The sequence below is a fragment of the Symsagittifera roscoffensis genome, chromosome 4 (genome assembly GCF_963678635.1).
Source record: "Symsagittifera roscoffensis chromosome 4, txSymRosc1.1, whole genome shotgun sequence".
NCBI lineage: Eukaryota > Metazoa > Xenacoelomorpha > Acoela > Convolutidae > Symsagittifera > Symsagittifera roscoffensis.
This window is the reverse complement of record NC_087065.1, coordinates 50,046,370-50,065,860: the sequence shown is the minus strand read 5'-3', so window position 1 is coordinate 50,065,860 and position 19,491 is coordinate 50,046,370. Positions and strand designations below refer to the sequence as shown.

The window sequence follows — 19,491 nt, the reverse complement described above, 5'->3', positions numbered from 1 at the left end:
GTAAAATATTTCGAAGTTAAAATTATCTAATTAACTTTTTATCGAAGCTGAAATACAAAAAAAGACGTTCAAAAACGGACCAGCAGGTCTCATGAGAACCTATCAGGCTAATGTGCCTATGATTGTAAATGCCGTTTATGAAACAATCATTTGTCAAAAACCATGAAAACAATATATTATCATTCTGCGAGTTCACGGGAAAAGATTTCGTGATGTTCCGATTGAAGTTACTGAGCATGACCTGTTGACTTGACCATATGTGTTACCTGGTCAGTCTCAGTGGTCTGTGCTGTGAATGCGCTGGCTACTGCCATGGCCATCGACTGATCCTTAGCCGCCTTCTCCAGCTGGAATTTGATCAGCTTTTCCCGAGTGTAGTGGTACAGTCTAAAGCCAAAGAAAACGCCAACTTACACAGAGATAACAAACTTTCTGATATATATGTCATAAAACACACTGAACAATTTCATCATTATTGAATTAAAATCAAATGTGTTGTTAAATACTGGTAGCAAAGTGTAATCAAGGAAAAACATACAATACATTCGAGAAAAACTGTTTAAAATATCTTTAAGTTCCCTCCTAAAATAGAATGTAACAAAATCTAGCATGAAAAAAAAACATATTTTGATGTTTATAGCATTTTTTTGTTTCAGAAAGTAGTAAAACGAACTCTTCTGGTTTTTCGGCATCAGCCAACGTCGGCCTCTCGGGTGCCCTTTTGGTACTCTCGATGTCTTTTAATTCAGTGTGAATTGACTGCAGTTGCTCATTTAGCCGATCAATCTCATCCAGCACATCCGACTTCTTGAACTTCAGAGACAACATGCGCTCATTAAACGCTCGCTTTTTGTTGTACATCTAAGCAAATGAGTTTCATGTAAAACATTTCGCTATGTTTTTCAAATTCGGAAAACTAGTTAAAAAGTTTGATTAAAAACCATTTTAGAAAAACTTTAATTCATTAAGAAAATTCATTAATTCATTGATTAAAAAATATAAGATCCACCAACTTTCATATGTTTCAAAACCATGGAATTAACTGCTCGCATATTTTGAAAAACTAAAACAATGGCATAGTAAATAGCTCACAGTAGATACCAAACTAGACATCTACGAGTGTTTTTAGGTACTTTTTTCAGACTTTTTAATATAGATGTTTGTGACTGATTTTTGAATGAAGTTTTCAAAAAACTTATCATTAAGTGAATTTGGCCCAAACTGACCTTTTCCTGGAGGAGCATCAGCTGGACTAGTTTCCTGGCTGTATTCATACGTAGGTGCTCTGGTACCACGTAGTTTGCCGCCGTTTTCAGTTTGAAGTCCCCAATATGCTCCAATGCATACTTGATCTCAGCGACGTCTCTTGGATCTTCAAAATCATCAGAAGGTTTCTCTTTATTCAGATCTTCCCACTGAAAAGCACAAAAATTATTCTTTCGCCAAACTTTTATGAATTTATTTTTTACACAGAGGCGAAGCTGAGCTTTGCAGCACTTGCGATATAAAAATGAATGACTATGATTAAAATCCAAAAGAAAGAAAAATTAAAACTGAAGAAAAAACATCAAAAAGTCGTATTTGTCACTAAAAATTGCAACGAAAGCCCAAAATATCCGAAACAAAATTAGCTGCACCATTAGAAACTTTACAAGGAGGTCTCGGAATGCTAGAAAGAAGCCGAATTTTCAAAAAAGTCCTTTCTGTTGAACTAAACCGACAAAAATAAGCAGACACATAATAATCTTAGCTAGTCAAAAATTTTCAGTTTGCAAAAAATGATGTCCACTAGAATCTAGCTCCTGGCCTTTATCGCCTCAAGCATCGGTATTGCAGCAACTTGGAAGAAAGTTGAATTTTCAAAAAAAATCGGGCTACCGGAACTAAGCCGACAAAAACAAACAGACAGACGATAGTCCGAAAAAGCACAAAATCTCTAGTTTGCAAAAACATAATGAACCAGAAGCTTGTGCCGTTTCAAGTAGTTTTGATACCTCTACGCCAGATGCTCCGGATAATTGACTGAATTTAAAATTACCCAACGGTAACAAAGTCGAAATGCTTGGGCACAAATTCGTCTTGCCGAAAAAATTTTAAAAAATTTAACCTAATAAAAAATCTGAGTCCCTCTTCCCATCAGAAAAAACATTAAAAAAAAACTTTCAGTCATCCAACATTGCAAAAAAGACCACTAAGTTATATAAAACAGGCCGAAACCTCTTCCCCTGAGAAAAACACATAAATTTTTAAAAATCGAGTTGCTAAAATTACAACAAACATAAAAAGCAAATTTCGATTAGGTCGGATATTTAAAATGCGAAACGGCTCAAAACATGCGTGTTGCAGCAGAAAAGCCCAGCAGATTAATGAATCCAGGAGATGAGTCCTGTGAACAAAGTTATTTTGAGGAAAAAAATTTTGTACTCGATTGCAATACCCTTGCTTATCGCAAGGGTAAAGAAAAAAGAAAAACAAAAAAAGACTATTTGAAAATAGAAGACAGAAAAAAAGAAAAACCAAGTTTTTGAACTAAAAATTTGAAATATGTTGCTTGCTATTAAGTACTTATAAACTGTTCACAACTGGCCTGTTTCTGTCTAGCTAGCCTCCTCTGTCTTTGTTTCTCCATCTTGCCAAGTGCCTTGGCTGCCTTCTCGTCCACCCTGCCCCCACTCTTGTCCTGATCAGTACCCCCTGGTCTGTTCACACTTCCACCCCCTACACCAGCAGAGCCATCTTCATCGTGGCCACCACCCTGCGATTGGGCTAAAATTACAGACAATGAAAAACAAATTAAGCTTCGGATCAATACAAATAATTAAAAAATGGAGGACACGATTGAAATGAGGACACTCAAAAACAAAAAAGTCAAAACTAACTTAAACGTTTTGAATTTTTACACTTTATTGTCAACTTTAATTTTGTAAGTTTTTCAGTAAAGTTGAGTTCAATTAAAAGCTGCAAAGATTAGAGTAAAAACTGTAAAGGAATTAAAGTAAGAATTGAGTGTCATTCGTAAATTTTGTGTATTTTAGGGCTTTTATACAAAAAAAATTACAGCACTTCAAGCTTTCTTTCAATTGATTGAAATTGGGTGCAAAAAAACAGGTTAATCCATTGTTCCCTAAAAATAAATAAATAACAAAAAATAAGGAAAAATTGAAACAGTAAACATAGCCAACAGACAGTTGGAAAAGAGTACCAAACGCAAGGAGACAAAAAAAATACTTTTCTTTTTATGCTGGGAAATCTGAAAAATTCAAGTCCATTTTTGAAAGTAAAACACGGCCAGGGTTTGGCGCTTGATAGTGGTGTCTGCCTTGATTAGAAGAAAAAAAATCAATTAAACTTAAAAAAAATATCCTGAAAAAACAAACATCAAAAACTCAACAGGACCTATAAAAGAGTCTTCACTACGTTCATTGAATGTTAAAAATCATTGAATGTTAAAAATTAGTCTAAATAATGTTTTAAAAAACTATGATTTGGCAAGTATTTTTGTAGTGCGTTCCATGTTTTTTACTCCCAAGATTACGTTACAAATAACAACGAAAACAGTGCATAAGAAAACACTTCAAGAAAAAACGGTGCAAAGCATGAAGATCCATCACTGACAACAATTCGATCTCACACTAGCACATTATATCACTCCAATACCGTAGTCGGTTGGCGTTTCGAAAGAAGGCGTGAATGAATGTGGTCTTGTTTCATCCCGCCTGTCCGAACATGCAAAGACAACCGGAGTGTTAGTCTTCGGCACCGTTTCGACTTCCAGATCTGTTTGATCGACTGTTTTTACGGAAATAAATTATTATTATCATTATTATTGACAAACAAAGTCTTCAAGAAACTTCAATACGTGGGTGGCGAGTATAATAGAAGCTTCTGGAGATAAACCAAATCTTTCTCAACTAAGTAATTTTCTAGTAATTATAACCGCTGTCTGATTTAACAGAACTAGATTGAAAGTTGTTAACAACTACCTGCTTCGTTTTCGGCTCTCTGCTGGCTGATCAACTGTCTAGCCGCGCCCAGAAGACCCGCACCCTTAGACGCCTTGCCTATTAGCTCCAGTTTCTGGCTCTTGAACCCAGGCGGTAACTTCTCGGTACGGAACGAAGACACCTCCTGCTCGCTGCCGATGCATTGAACAATCAGCGAATCAAAGTCGAGTTTTGACTTGAACCTGGAACAAATTTATTAATGAGTGGATCACATCGCCTAATACTAGGATATTCGAAAATAATACGCCATAATTTAAAATTAGTCCAGAAAAACTCAATTCGATAAAATCTTGAACTAATTAAAAATTTGTACCACGAACTTTATGTGCGCTTGTTAATTGACGCATGTGCCAATTGTCCAGTAGGAAGAACAAAGAAGACTTACTGTTTTTCTAGTTTGGCCAGAGCCAGGGACTGTTTCTCGCTGTCCCACGCATACTCCGTCACCGCCATGTCTGTTCGCCCGAGTGTTTCATTCGACAGCATGATCTTACTCTGAGGGTCCAGCTCAAACTCCTAAATGCAAATCCAAATTAGAGTGTACTGCAACTTAAGTCACTCCACATTAATATTTAGATTTAAACCTTTTTCTTAAGCCGCCCACATCGATTTTCCGAGCTCTCTCAAATCACGATAAAGACCTTGTTTTGACCAATTTTTCTCTAAGTTTGAAGAAAAATTAATTTATATTAATTTGATCTTATAAAGTATCGGAGAAAGCTCAAAAACAATTTCTTGAAACCTTGCCTTGATTTATTGTTCCGACCATTGAATTTGGAGAGGAGCTTCGTACTCGGCTGTGTTTTAGTTCTGTTCTTTTTTTGTTTTCAACGCAAAATCAGGTACCACAAATAATCATCGCACTAGGTTGAGTGATATATCATATAAAAGACCGTCGTTATTTCAGTCGTGATTCGAACTACTATAAAAAAAATTCTAAAATTTTTTTCCCAGTGTCGAGAAAAACCGGTTTGAAATTTTTGATTTTTCTTCTTAATTCGAGCGAATAAATAAGCTTGCAATAGCTTATAATAATGGCTTAAAAGCTTACAATAGCTGAATTCAAGCCGTAATAACTTAGTTTTACTCGAGGAAAGATAGTTTTTTCTCAGTACTTAAGCGCTTTTTTGGAATAAAAACTTCAAAAATTCAAAAAAAAACTGCAAAAAAAATTGAATAAATTGTGAATTTTTTTTGTTTTTCTAGTCATTTTTCGACAAAAACTTTTTCCAATATGCTTATTTTACTTAAACTGTCGAAAAGGCCTAAGCTCTCGTTTTTTACTAAGATCATTTTATCACACCACGCCGAAAAAACTACCCTGATTTGAAAAAAAAAATTGTATTTTTTCAAAGACGATGGTCGGAACATTCGGTGCTACTTGCACAGTAACCGACTATCCTTGTTTTAATTTGGCCATATTCGATTGATTTAAAATTTTTCAACATAAGAAAAAGGAATTGAAGGCGAGCAAAAATCGAATCCAGAAATTCAAATACTGATCAAAAAGCAAATCACTCCGAGGGACAAATTAATTACATCCTTACAGTTTATATTAACTTAAAAGATTTTACGACTATTTAACTTTGATGCACATAATCATGCAATGAGATGAAAATTGAAATTCTTGAACTAAATGTTTAATTTCTCTTTTTAAAAAAATCAGAAGAATCCTCACATTTCGGTGCAGCTGTAAATGAGGTGCAATTTCGCCATTCTTCAGGAGGAGTTTCTTGAACTGCCGTCTCATCTCCTGGATTTTCTTCTTCAGTCCCGTTTTCTTTTCTTCGGCTAATTTCAACAGTCGATCTTGTTCAGCTTTTTGCTTTGCGTCCTCGATGCTATACGCTTTTGGATCCTTGATGTCTTCTAGCTTCCCAGCCGTGTCGTCTAGAATCGCCTAAATAATTCGGGACGTTAAATTAGCAGACAACCAAAATTTATTATGTATATATAACCTGGAGAGTTATGGTTAGGTTTGTTTTTTATTGGCTAAAACAGTGCAATACCTTTTCTCCAGAACTGTTTTTTTTTCAGAATTGATTTATGCAATATTCAATTGTGCACGAACTTGGACATTGCCTAATCACCGAATCAAAAATGCAATCAGTCCTAGCCGTAGTCCTTCTAAAACAATGCTTGAAGAATTGAACAATAATAAAGAACTGATGCTTGTCGCATAGGGGTGTGGAAAAGTGCAGAGTATGACAGATAGATGTTCAGAATCTGACTTACAGGCGAAGGCGAAGGAGATGGTGATACTGGCTGCCAATATTTATTAATTTTTTATTTCTAACTCTCTGTGTTTGACTTGTTTAAAGCTTCTTACTAACTTTATGATAAACGTTTATTATAACCTAACTAAACTACAACCTAACTAAATTCAATTTTAAGACTTGTATAGACGAAATTGATGTAAATCCAGTTTATACAAACAATTAGCACATTTTCACGGTATATGTTAAATAAAACAACTGATCGTTTCCCCTTCAAAATAGTGATTTTTTTAATCTTCAATGAAACTGAGTGATGCTCAACTTCGCATCCCTTTTTTCATAAAAAAAAAGGAGAATGCAAGGCTCGGATTGATAATTTTTTCATAACAGTAAACAAGCGAAACTGAATTTGATTTTGTTCCCGCCACTTCACGAACTAAAGGGAAGTAGCTAGAGCGTCGGGTGCGATTTTTTGCTCCCCAAATTCATATTCAAGCCGCCAGTACAACCAAAATTTGGATACCAAAAAAGTCAGAAAATTTTCTCATCGTGAGAACTTTTTCGATTTTCAGAACAAATGTCAGGAAATTTTTTGACATGACGAATCAGAGTCCCTTTGATTGTACTAAAACTTTAATGTGATTTCAGCTGCTAAAATTAACTCTCGCTTTTCTCGAAACTAGAAGTCAATCACGTTTTTGGTGACCTTTACACTTTTGCTGTTCGATAGTGGAATTTGCCCTCCTTTTAACAAAAGAAATGAATTCAACTGAATTGAACAAAATAAATCAAAAGTCAAACAGCGAAAAAGTAAACTTGAGCCTGAAAAAATTTAAAGACTGAAAAAAAATCATCGCGATCTATATCAGAGTCTGAACTACGTTCGTCGACTTTTATAAAAAAAACGTCACACAAGATGGGATTTTTGAAAAAAAATTGAGAGAATTTTTTTTTCACAAAATGAGATGCCAATAATTCAAATCAATTTAATGCAAAAATTATGGAGATTAGGACGACAAGTTGCAAGGACAAGTCCAATCATACTGAGAGGAAAAATTATCCAAAAGAAAAATAGAGCCCCAAAAGTTTTTTCTTTTTTTTTTCATTAGCAGAAACGCGTGGTGGCTATAAAAACCAAAACCTGTATGATAATATTTTGTTTAAAGTGGCATAGCAAATGACAAAAATTGTTTAACGAAACGAGAGGAAATCAATAAGTAACAAAGAGCGAAAAGCAACTAATTTTGATATTTGAAACTAATAAATCAGAAAAATTTAAAGCAAAGTAACATTAGTAAATTTTGGGAAAAAGTTCAATCTGATAGCACTTAAAGCTTTCTAAATTCGAGACTTCTGCTTAAAGTGATAAGCATTCCAAAAAATATAGACTAAAAGGTACTTGAGCCAATAAAAATATTTGGGGTGACTAAAAAACTGATTGAAAATTATACTAAGAAAATCGCGTTTAAACCAAGACTTCAATTAATTTCACCAAAAATTACAATACTAACAGCAAGCTGCTAACGTTTCGATTAAAACTTTATAGAAAGGAATGGAAAGACAAAAAATAAAAAAAAGAACATTTTTTTCGTGTTTTTTTTTTTAGTTTATAGAAAGAGGGCCAGAAAGTTGATTCAACATTTTCAGAATTACATTGTCTTAAATCCATTGACTTAAATCCATTTTTTAAAAAAACGATTAGAAACTTGTAGATAAAACATTAGCTTAAGAAACCGACCAAATTAAAGCCGATACCTAATAAGCTGAAAAGAAAACAAAACTTTTTCAGTGAAAAACAATCGTACAGCAAGATCTTGCATCTACCAATGCAAGAAAAAGCCCTTGGTAGGCAAAACATGTCATAGCATAGATACATAGCATATCTATATCTTTACTATTAGGAACTTCAAAACGCTCAAAAAATACTATTCTGTGAACAAATTTATTAACGGGGATAAAGTCTAGTACCCGGTTGCAACACGCTTGCTTATTGCGAGGGTCAATAAATTAAACTACATCTTTAAGTACAATTATAAAACCCCACATTTCAATTGATTGGCTCTGATACACTTTAGCAGATATTGATCCGAAAACAAGTCTTAACTTAATCTGGAGGTCAGTTCTGTTTGATTCTTTTTTAAAATGCATACATTTTAAAATGCATACAACCATCCAGAAACGCTGAAACTGGCCAGACGGTGTAGTTTGGTTTAGGTTCTAACGACGAATTAATTTTTTTTTCAGTCAGAACATGTTCCAATAACCCAGCTTCGCCGTTTTTCCAGTAATACGACACAGTCAAATTGGTAGACATTCAATGCAACTTAATAGAGGGGAGCCAAGATGGGAAGCCTTCACGCAGCGGCTCCTGCAGATCAAACGAGGATCTCAAATTCCCCATTCGACAGAGTAGTGTGTGCTGTCAAGATGCGAAACCCTTCCGGGATGTTGCCTAGGCGCACAGGAAACCCCGCTTACCTGAGGCGCCTGCTCCTTGCGGCGGGCGATATTGAAAGCAATCCTGGTCCCCCTCGCTGGCCATGCGGTGCTTGTGAAGAACCAGTGAAGTCCAGTGACAAGGACTGGTCAATCTGGTGCGTCGACTGTCGAAGATGGAACCACAGAAGATGCCTACAGATGACCGTGGAGGAAATCAAAAACCTAGCCAAGTACAGATGGCACTGCGGGTGCAAACCGTCTGTTGCAAAAACCAGAAGATCACAACCTGCTGCACTCGCACCCATCCTGCAGACTCAACAGCCTTCTCCAGCGACAAGAAAGAAGGTCTTCGAGTTGCGCAATTGAACATCGAAGGGTGGAGATCGAAGTTCGTGAGTCTGAACAAGTTCCTAGAAGAGGAGAAAGTAGACATCGCGGTCCTGGTTGAAACCAAGCTTCTCGAGAAGACTCCTACTCCGGACGTGAACAGCTGGGCAGTGGAAAGACTGGAGAGGAAGATCCACCTCTCGGAAACCGAGCAGCCACAGGGAGGCGCATCCATCATGTGCAGACCAGGTTTAGTGAGCAACAGGCTGGACCCTCTGCACCTTCCAGGATTGTGCGGCATTGAAAGCCTTGGGTGTGGAGGTCGAAACTGCACAAGGCAAACTACCGGTGCGGTCTATTTACCGTCCCCTAGCTAGGAGCGGAGCAGATGGGAGTGATGCCGATCTACACCTGGACGTATGGCCCCTGAACAAGAGCGTGATCATCTGTGCGGACGTGAACGCACACGGTCTCTGGGATCCCAACACGGAGCAAGACACCTTGGGAGACAAACTAGATGACTGGCTGGCGGCAAACCAGATGATCATCATGAACGACGGCTCGCCGACGCGCTACAGGGGGAAATCCAAAACAACGCCCGACGTGACGATCCTGCACAGCAGTCGGATCCACCTCGCCACCTGGAGGATCTACGACTCGATGGGGTCAGATAATCTTCCCCTAGTGACGCACCTGGAGAAAGTACAGACCAAGGAGAAGACGAAGAGCAGCAACTTCAATCTGAAGAAGGCGGACTGGACTCTCTTCCAATGTGAGATGAACGAGGGGCTCGAGAAGTGGGAGTTCAGCGACAGCTTGATAGAACATGAGTACAAGAGGTTCTCGGAGCTGATCCTTAGAGCTGCCAAAGCCTCAGTCCCAACATGCAGCACCAACCGAACACCGAAGCCGTGGTGGAACGCAGACTGCGACCAGGCTAGGTCCAGCTACCGTGAGAAGTTCAACCAGTGGAAGCTCTACCCGTCAGACGAGACCGCGACTCAGCGGGACCCGGCGAAGAAGAAACTAGACGAAGTGATCCGCGACGGAAAGTCCAAGGCCTGGAAGGAGTAAGCTAGCACCCTGGACCCGAGAGTGCCCAGCACGAAGGTATGGTCGACGTTGAAGGGCTTCGATGGCCGGAAAAAGCAGCCCCTGCCGGAAACCGCCATGTCATAGGGCAGCAAAGTACAAAAACCCACAAGCAGAAAGCGAAGCTTGCCGCGGCGACCTACGCTCAGGTCAACCGCGTCCCGGTGGAGAGACAGAAGCAGAAAGAGGCGTACCTGGAAGTGAGGAGGAGACTGGAAGAAGATCCAGACCCGGGAGACGGAACAGGCAGTCCTTTCACTCTGGAAGAACTGACAGCCGTGGTTCGCAGCATGAAGAAGAGCGCTGCAGGTCAGGACAAGATCTCGCAGGAGATGATCAAGAATCTCCCAAAGGCCGCCCTGCAAAAGCTCCTGAGCATCATCAACAAGAGCTGGACCCAAGGCCGCATCCAGGGTTCTCGCCGCAATGCCGCCATCGTGCCGATCCTGAAGAACGGGAAGCCAACCTCGCAGATCAAGAGCTAACGTCCGGTCTCCTTGCTTGCCTGCGTGTCGAAGGTGATGGAGAGCATGGTGACGAGGCGCCCGAAGAAGTGGGTAGCGGACGTGGGAACAATCCCGCCCAAGCAGTCTGGTTTCTAGAAGGGCCGGATGACACTGGACGTGATAGTCAACATCACCCAAAATGCTTTCTTTTGACAGCCTCCAGAGACGTGAGAGAACCGTAGTCGTTGCCGTCGATCTGAAAGCAGCTTTCGACAGGGTTTGGAAGTTCGGGCTACTCCGCGACCTTGCAAGGAGGAAGCTCCATCCGGTCGCTCTTCGGTGGATCAAAGCCTACCTGTCGGACAGACGCGCCTACCTGTCGGACAAAGCCTACCTGTCGGACAGTTATCACCGGTACTACGACAGGCACTCCGGCCTCGGCTACTGACAGACGCTCGTTTCGGACCAATTTACCAGGAGATCGAAGATAGTGCGGTGCTGCTGTGGGACAGATACAGAAGATTTCCAGAAGCACACCACCTACACGACCTGACGACACCAGGACCCAGACCAAGACCCCGATGAATAGGAAAACAGTCCTTCCGACAAGACTGGCGCTCGGTGGCCAGAAGACGTCTTGAACAGATCCCAGAAGGAGGAGACGTCATTGAGCACCTTGTCGCACAGCGCGAAGACAGACAGCTCCAACACTACAACGATAACGCCCCCGAGTCCTCAGCTCACCGCCGAGCCTCAGGGGGCAAACCGCTGGAACGCTCTGTGAACCGCTCGAGACAACAGGAAGTCATTCTGTTCAAACTGAGAGCCAACAGAGCCACTTTCCTCCGTCAGACTCAGAATCGGTTCGGATACACAGATGATCCGTTATGCGAGTCTTGCGGAGAACAAGAAGAGTCTTCCAAGCTCTTTTTGATAAGATGCAAAGCCTGGTCCGAAGAAAGAAAGGAGACGATAGGAAAAAACGACGATATCACCTGCCTACAGACCAATCCGGAAAGAGTCTACCGCTTTGTACAGCTCACAGGACGCCTTGCGGCGTCCCCTGATCAGTGAAAGGCTCCAAACACACACACACACAGACATACGCACACACACACACACGCACACACACACACACACACACACACACACACACTTAACAGAGCATTGTGCCTGAAACTCGTCCAATATACTATAAATTATACTTCAATTATAATTCAATGAACCGACCGACCATACAAGATCTCATATGTTTAAGGCATTCTTCGAATGTAAAAACATATGGGAATCGAAATTTCATTCCATGAGACCAAAAACAGCCAGATAGTAAAAATTACGAGATAATTTCAGCCACAAATTTTCCTTGGTTTTTTCCCGGAGGCAAGAAAGGAATCATGCCAGTTCAACTAGATCGGTTGCTTCTCCGATTACTTATTTTTCGAGTTTCATTTTACTTTTACACAATATCTGCAGGATCAGATTTTGTAGAGCTGACTATTTCCAGTTGTACAGCTGATAAGCCGGTTACCCTTTCAAAATAGTCAGTTACCCATAAAAAAAAATTTAAACTACAATTACAACTACAGATTTCACTAAAAAACAACATCATGACCCTAACGAAAAGCTTGACCCAAAAAGCACATCTCTTACTCTTGGTGATGGAAGCATAGCAGGCGCCATCGCCTCTTCCAGCTCATCTGGAGGCAGAAACGTGAAAACGTACAAGTTTCCATCTCGTCCGGCGGACACCAGAAACTTTCCATTTGCTGAAGTTTTCACGACTGAAAGCGATCCCGACTCTGTGTCGTGCATAGGGAGGACCCAAAATTTGGCCAAATCATTGAATGCTATAGGTTCGTTCGGATCCGAGACGTCATTCGGGATCTGTATTCGGATTTTGCCGTCCTCGAGACCGAGAAGAATCATCTCCGTGTTTTTAGTGACACTTAAACGGTCAATATTTCCCAGGTTAATCATCCAAATTGGAAACTGCATACCAAAAAACTGAGAACTTAGGTCAAAATGTAAGCGCAATTACTGGTTTCAAAAAATTGTTCAAGAGCTGTCCCAAAACAATTAATACGAAGACAGAGAGGCATATGCAGTTAAATTGGGCCAGACTGCTTAAATCAGATTTTCATTCAAGGATTGGGTGACTCCGCTCAAAAAGTTTTGAGAAAAATTATGGCTTGTATTTCTTTTGAAAAGAAAATAAACGAAAAGGAATGATTAATTATTTGTATCTAACTGCATGCCTAAAAGAGTACTCGAACGAGAGTTAAAAAGCATTATTTTTGTCGCCCTCATTTTACATTCATTATTTTTGAAAGCTCCCACTTTTGCCAAGAAAGCGTGCATTAAACTTTTTCCGATTATTTACAATCAGTTGATGGTATTGATTGCAATGGTACTAAAAAATTACTCAACTTTCAAATTGTCAAGTATTTGAGATAAATGAGGACATTGAGAGATTCCAACCATTGAGATAGACAGCTGACAGCTTTCTCCTGCATCTCGGGGATTTCTATCCACCTCAGGGGCTCCCCGTAGCTCTCAGACAGACGCACTGCCTCCGACTCCGCAAACTGACACTCATAGAGGAAGCCAGCGTCGAAACCACTCTAAGATAATAAACGAACAATTATAACATATTTGCCACCTTGTGTCATATCGGAAACTGTAAAAAAAATTTAATCATGGAATTGTTGATACTCATAGGGTAAATAAAAATTATTTTAAACTGGAAAACTTCATTAGCTCATACAGGTGATTTAAATTATCCGGACCAAAAATGTGAAAACAAACTTGAAATATATCTGATATTTTTGATAAGAACTCTAATTAATAAAATTTTACGGTTTTTTACAGACTCAACAAACATTAAAACAAATATTCAAAAAAAAACAGAAAAAGAAAAGAAAAAAACTTCGTTTATAATTTTCAAGTGCAAATTACAAAACATAGAAAATCTACGCAGCGAAAATGAAGCCATAAAAGAAGAAGCAAAGTTTTTTTTTGTTTTCTATTCGATTTTTGAATATTTATTTTAATGTTTTTTTTTGAGACCGGAGTCCGTAAAAAATCGTTAAATTTAACTAATGAGAGTTTTTCATATAGAATATCAAAAAACAAAATTCACAAATCTAGAGTTTGGGACTTTTTGGAAAAAGCTGTAAGTTGAAAGGTGAACAAAATGTTAAGCCCAAAAAAAAATAATAATATATGGTTGCAAAAAAACTCCTTTTGCAACGTCTCAAGAGCTTCGAAACAATTGAACAAGCTCTGTAGGTATCAGTCAGCAAAATTAAATCAATTCTGGCCGAGAAAGATTTTGAATCCCGAATCAGCACCAAAAAAACCCAAAACTTAGGACATAAATACAAAAAAAAAACACAAAAATTTGGACTAAAAATTTCCAAAAAATGTATTCTGGAAAATGTTGTGTTTTCAGACAAACGTATCATTGAATTATATGTCGGTGCAAACGTTTTTTTTTAAACTACCATCGCAATTATATCACTCCAATAGCATAATTTGGCGTAAAAGGGTGATGCTTTGGGGCCACGTGAAATTTTCTAGGGAAACAGATATTGTAGTCATCGATGGATATGTTAACCGGCCAAATATTGCTTATTACTCAAAACCGCAAGATGCAGAATATTTATCTGGATTAAGTTTTTCAGCAAGTCACTGTCAGTTGCCATACAAAAATTTTTAATATGATCACTCGAACCATTCCAATAAATATTTGTGGTATCGGATTTTGCGTGGAAAAAAACTAAAACACACCCGAACTCAAAGTTGCTCGCCATTTTTCAAATGGTCGAAAAATAAGGTGTAAATAGTGTAAAAACTATTAGTTTTCACAGATTTTTTTTAGTCCGGATAATTCAAATCAGCAGTGCAGTTCAGATCGTGCTTTTAATAATAAATCTCATTTCCTGAATAATTATTACTTACAGCTCGAAATCGAAAAATTTTGTCACAGTTGAATTGAAACCCCTGTAAATCGGCCACGCTGGCCTAAAATGTTCACCCAAGCGATGCAGATTTGATTTTATAAACTAGATATCGTTTAGAAAAATTTATTATTATAACTAAATCGTTAAATTAACCTTTACAAAAAATTCTTTCGGCCTCTGTGAGCATTAAATTTTTCCATTAAATTACCAAACCAATATCAGTTTAATGTAAAAGCTTTAAATCTAAAACGGATAGGCCATTAACTAAGGCATTGACTGGGTTGCAATTTACCAGAGATAGCCAGAACTTGTTGCCGTCTCTGGAGTAGAAGCCAGTGTTGATGTGGTATGTCTCGGGGATGTAGAGCGGGACCCCCTCGTCCGGATCCGGCTCCTCCTCCGAGTCCGGCTCCTCTGGCTCCTTCTCTGGGTCTATGAGGCCTCTATCTATCTTCTTCTGCCTGTCTTTGCGTCTTTTTTCCCGTCTCAGGTCTCGCTCCCTCTCTCGAATTAAACGCCGCTCCTCTCTCTGAAGTAAATAGTAATTGTATGAACTTGTAATTTTGTTTTCAAGAGGAAAAAAAATAGGCTACTTAGCTTGATTATTAACAACAATTTTATAGAGCAAAACAGCAACAAGAGCATTGAAAGGTAAAACTCGAACGGGTTAAGTAGAAGCATTTCGTACTTATTTTCAGGCGCGGAATTAGGATTTTCTTGCAGAGTAAGGATTTTCTCGAAATCAATTTTTTATAGATCGGTTAAATTGATTTTCTCCGATCTCTCCCAAAAGACTATAAAAACCAATATGTTTTCAAATTTTTTAAGCCGAAGGCAAGTTTTTGGCCAAAAAAGTTTAAGGGAGCTGTTTTGGAAGGTTTTGATCAAGCTTCATATGGGCGCCCGGTTGGTCGACCAAAAATGTTTGGCGGAAAATAATACCAACAAAGGACCCTTCAACTGATCAGGAAGTCGAATCCCTGAAAGAGCCTCAAATCTGCTATTGATTATTTTCAAATAAATACAGCAGGATATTGATCCAGAATTATCAGTACAAAATTGTTTAATTCTTTCGCTCGCCATTTTCCATTCTGAAAAATTTTGCAAAAACATGTCCCAAAATAATCATTTTGCAGGCATTGAACAGGAATGGGACAAAAGATAGACCACCAGTTTTGAGACGGCAATTTTCTTAATCTCAGTAATTAGCATACCCTCAAGCGGTCCTTTATACTCTTGAAGCGGAACTCCCTCGACGCTAGTCCAGATATCTGGAACGTTTTAGACGAGTCCACAGACCCAGGCTCGGGAAGCGCCATGTCCATCGCTCTTCCGTTATCTCCAATGACCAGCAGTTTGTTTTCGGCTAAGTGGGTCGCAAGCTGCAGTTGTTGCACTGCACAAGGGATTGAAGTGTATCCAATAGGGTTTAGTTTGAAGTCTTGGTCGACAGAGAAGAAGAAAATGGTCTTGTCTGAACTCTGAAAAATCACAGATACATACGATTTCCATTTTTTCGTATCAAAACATGCAAGATAATTATAGGTTTGACATAAATCGCTGTGTTAAATTCAAATTGTTCGCTATTTTTGTATCAAACCAGAAAAAGCCCAGCTGAAAACATTTCAGACAGTGTTTTTTTTTTTTTTTCGTTTAATTTTGTCAATTGTAATCTGTGTGTTTTTCCAAAATAATACCAGAAAATTAACGTTCAGTAAATATATTATATAGCATTAAATAACTTTTTCCAGCTAAAACTCAGTTATGGAGAGCATTAAAAAAGAGTTTTAATTGCCCGACGATCAAATTCAATACAGTAGATTTGTCGCAAATGCCACAATTTCTGTTAACCATTAAACATATGATTGAACTAGTCTGACCCCTGTGACAAGGTAAGTGTAGTCCTGGTTGAACTGAATGGCAGTGACGTCAGCATTGTGTGGTTTGAGCACTTGGGTGAGGGTGAAACTGGCAGAGCCCATGCGGGACTTCCGGTGTATGTCCAGCTCCCGTTTAGTGACGCGCATCACCCGCAGCACTCCGTCTCCGAAGCCACATACGATGGTGGAGCCCTTTGGGTCGACCTTGAAAACCAACAGCTAAGATTTAAGGGCGTCATCTCTATAAAACTATTCTACAGAAAAAGAGATTTTAAAAGACACAGTTACTTCAAGGCAACATAACTGAATTAAAAAAAAAGTTAATATGAAAGATATCGCCATATATAAGATTTCCAACAGAACCTTAAGTTACATTATCAAAGAAATTGATAAATGATATTATTATGTTGCATCTTGATGTACTCGTAACAGACTGATGGAATTAATATGAAACAATTCATTGACGTTTTGAAGTTTCCACAAAGTTCCACAAAGTTTCCATAAAGATACTCACACTGGTTGGCATCCACTGGGTACATGTGCCAGCTGCACTGAACTTTTGCACACATAGCTGGTGTTTGGTGACGTAATCATACACTCTCACAGTCTTGTCAGCTCCAGTGGTAACTGTCAAATCAGTGAGGGGCGAGAAACTCATGCCATTGATGGGTCCGGCATGGAACGAAAACATCTTCTCGGGTGGCTTCGTCTGCAAACAAAAGCTACGTAGTCAGCAGGCACTTAAAAAGTAAACGAACCCACAATGGAAACCAGAAAAAAAACCTTCAAACAAACCAGAAAGATAGCAAAGGGAGTCATACTGTCTCGAAAAAAAAATTCGCTGAAGCGTCGCGCAAAAATTATCTTTTATTTTCGCAAAGGAAGAATCAAGGGCCAAAAGTATAGATGATGCTTTATAAGACATGAAACGAACCGTATGCGAGAAACTGAGATCGAGTTTCCAGATTCCCCCATCTGCATCCTGTGCATACCAGAGACTGTCTCCATCTAGCGCCTTGATCATCCACTTCAACATGGCCTAAAATGATCACAATTTCATAAAACGCTTTCGACGTGTGCGTTCTAGTAGGCTTGAAAAAAAAACGACTGTTCCAAATGGGAAAAAAAAGTTATATAACGGACATTTTGCAAGATAGTAACTCAAGTAGCATACTTTCTAGATTTCGCCTAAATCAATAGAAAACCAAATAGCCGAAAATAAAAGCAACTAAATTTTAAACTCAAGTATCTCCTCTTCTTATAATACATCGTCGAAAAGTATCTTAACTTGTTCAAATATCTTTATCCTTGTCAAAAGAAGTCAACTTAAACGATCAGACCTTATTGTTGTTTTCATCTTTGACTAGCAGTTCATTCATTGAGTCCATTTCAAACAGAGCCCCTTCATCCGTAGCTTCCGCTTGATCTATGGACTCGAAGTCCCAAACGCGTATATAGCCATCAATTCCCACAGTCAGCAGCTCCCCCTCGTCCATAATGAACTGCTGTATTGGACCCAAATGACAGGGCTTCTTGCCTTTGCGCCCGATTTGGACTTTGATAAGGCCACCATCCCATAGCAACATGTTACCTATATGTCAAAATTCAAAGACAGTTCAAATAAAGCTAGAGTACCAAGGTATACGACAGGACAAAAATGAGGGTAAAAACGCTTATATATTATTTTTTAATAATTGTTGGCCGCGTCTAACAACCTGATTCCGAGCAAAACTAGGCATCTACTGTAATGGGGACAAAAATGAATGATGAACATGAAGTTTGACACACAGAGGTGAAGCTGAGCTTCGCATAACTTGCGATACAAAACAAAAATACTAAAAAAAACCGAACAGGTCAAAAAAATTAGATCTACTAAAATGAATAGGGCTAGTTTTGAAACAAAAAAATGACAAGACAATAAATGTGTAATAAGTATCGGGAGATAGAGTAACTAGCGCTAACAAAGCCGAAAATACCTTGTCAGAAACCCTTTAAGCCGAAAAAAAATCAACAAGACTTCAGACGTCTGAAAAGTTAATACGTCCACCTCAACCTCAAAACACTTCATTTGCTCGTCAAAGAAACAACATGAGGACTCTAAGCCGATATAGAATAGGCCGAAACCTATTAAGCCCAAAAAAAAGAAAATAAAAAAGCCAAAAAAATATTTTTTTAAAAATATTAAGACTATGAAGATGTTAAGTCCCCCTCAACCTCAAAACACAGACACGCACACATAAAATTTTTTTGCTTGTCGAAAGGCGCAATATGAGGCCAATAAACCGATACAATATACGCCGCAATCTATAAAGCGTATTGGTTACCTCCAGACCAGGCGCTTAGAAATTAGATTCATTGTGAACCAAGATACCAATTGATTCAAGTGATTCTGTTAAATATGTTCTTAACCCGAAAAAAGTCTATATTCCAGTTTGATTACGCTTGCTAATCGCAAGCGTGATAATATTGGAAAAAATCATTACAGTAGATGCATACTTTTAATTAGAGTTAGGATGTTAGACGCGGTCACCAAACTATAATCATTCATGTTTTTGATCTTGCAACTCAACTGATAAGTACTGCTATATTCACAAAATTGTGATTTTCGAAACTTACCTGACTCGCATCCGGAGAGCACTTTGCCATCGGGTAGTTCCACATAGCCTTCGATATCTGACAACTCTGTTTTGCCGAACCGGCCGATCTCTCCCTGCAGCTTTAGACCAGTGAACGTACGTGCCATCTTCCAAAATCTGCATTCAAAAGAATCACATTTAAAAAAGTCTCGAAAAACTTTGGTATAAATCTTGCGCTTCCAGACAAACCTTTAAGTAAACAGCGCAAGTTTTTGCGCAAGAGGTAATTTAAAATTCCACTTAAAAGTTCGATTTGTAAGCTAAATCAATTGTATTGCAAAGCCTTTGAAACAGTGCACCAAAACGTCATTTCCCCCTGAAAGTTTTCACCAAGTTTCTTCATCAAACTAGGCCTTTCAAATCGATGTAGGTAAACATGGAAAACCAATATAATCAAGTTAAGTTTCTGTTTCTGGCTTCCCAGGCCTCGGTCAACATATTTGAATTCGATTTTTAATTATTAACCTAATTAAATTTCCTATACACTGA

At 38.7% G+C, this 19,491-nt stretch overlaps 1 protein-coding gene across 3 annotated transcripts in view; it reads right to left on the bottom strand.

The window, feature by feature from the left end:
- Positions 1 to 19,491, bottom strand: part of LOC134845297 (cilia- and flagella-associated protein 44-like) — a 38,795-nt gene that overhangs the window by 11,011 nt on the left and 8,293 nt on the right. For all 3 annotated transcript variants that reach the window (XM_063862254.1, XM_063862255.1, XM_063862256.1), the window contains exons 5-20: positions 18,983 to 19,119; positions 17,707 to 17,957; positions 17,301 to 17,405; positions 16,881 to 17,075; positions 16,367 to 16,570; positions 15,701 to 15,967; positions 14,779 to 15,015; positions 13,003 to 13,145; positions 12,175 to 12,469; positions 5,683 to 5,904; positions 4,390 to 4,520; positions 3,984 to 4,186; positions 2,588 to 2,766; positions 1,227 to 1,415; positions 674 to 861; positions 267 to 387 (exon numbers count right to left, since the gene is read on the bottom strand). In XM_063862254.1, the coding sequence (XP_063718324.1) occupies positions 267 to 387; positions 674 to 861; positions 1,227 to 1,415; positions 2,588 to 2,766; positions 3,984 to 4,186; positions 4,390 to 4,520; positions 5,683 to 5,904; positions 12,175 to 12,469; positions 13,003 to 13,145; positions 14,779 to 15,015; positions 15,701 to 15,967; positions 16,367 to 16,570; positions 16,881 to 17,075; positions 17,301 to 17,405; positions 17,707 to 17,957; positions 18,983 to 19,119 (3,067 nt within the window). The remainder of the gene's footprint in view (positions 1 to 266; positions 388 to 673; positions 862 to 1,226; positions 1,416 to 2,587; positions 2,767 to 3,983; positions 4,187 to 4,389; positions 4,521 to 5,682; positions 5,905 to 12,174; positions 12,470 to 13,002; positions 13,146 to 14,778; positions 15,016 to 15,700; positions 15,968 to 16,366; positions 16,571 to 16,880; positions 17,076 to 17,300; positions 17,406 to 17,706; positions 17,958 to 18,982; positions 19,120 to 19,491) is intronic.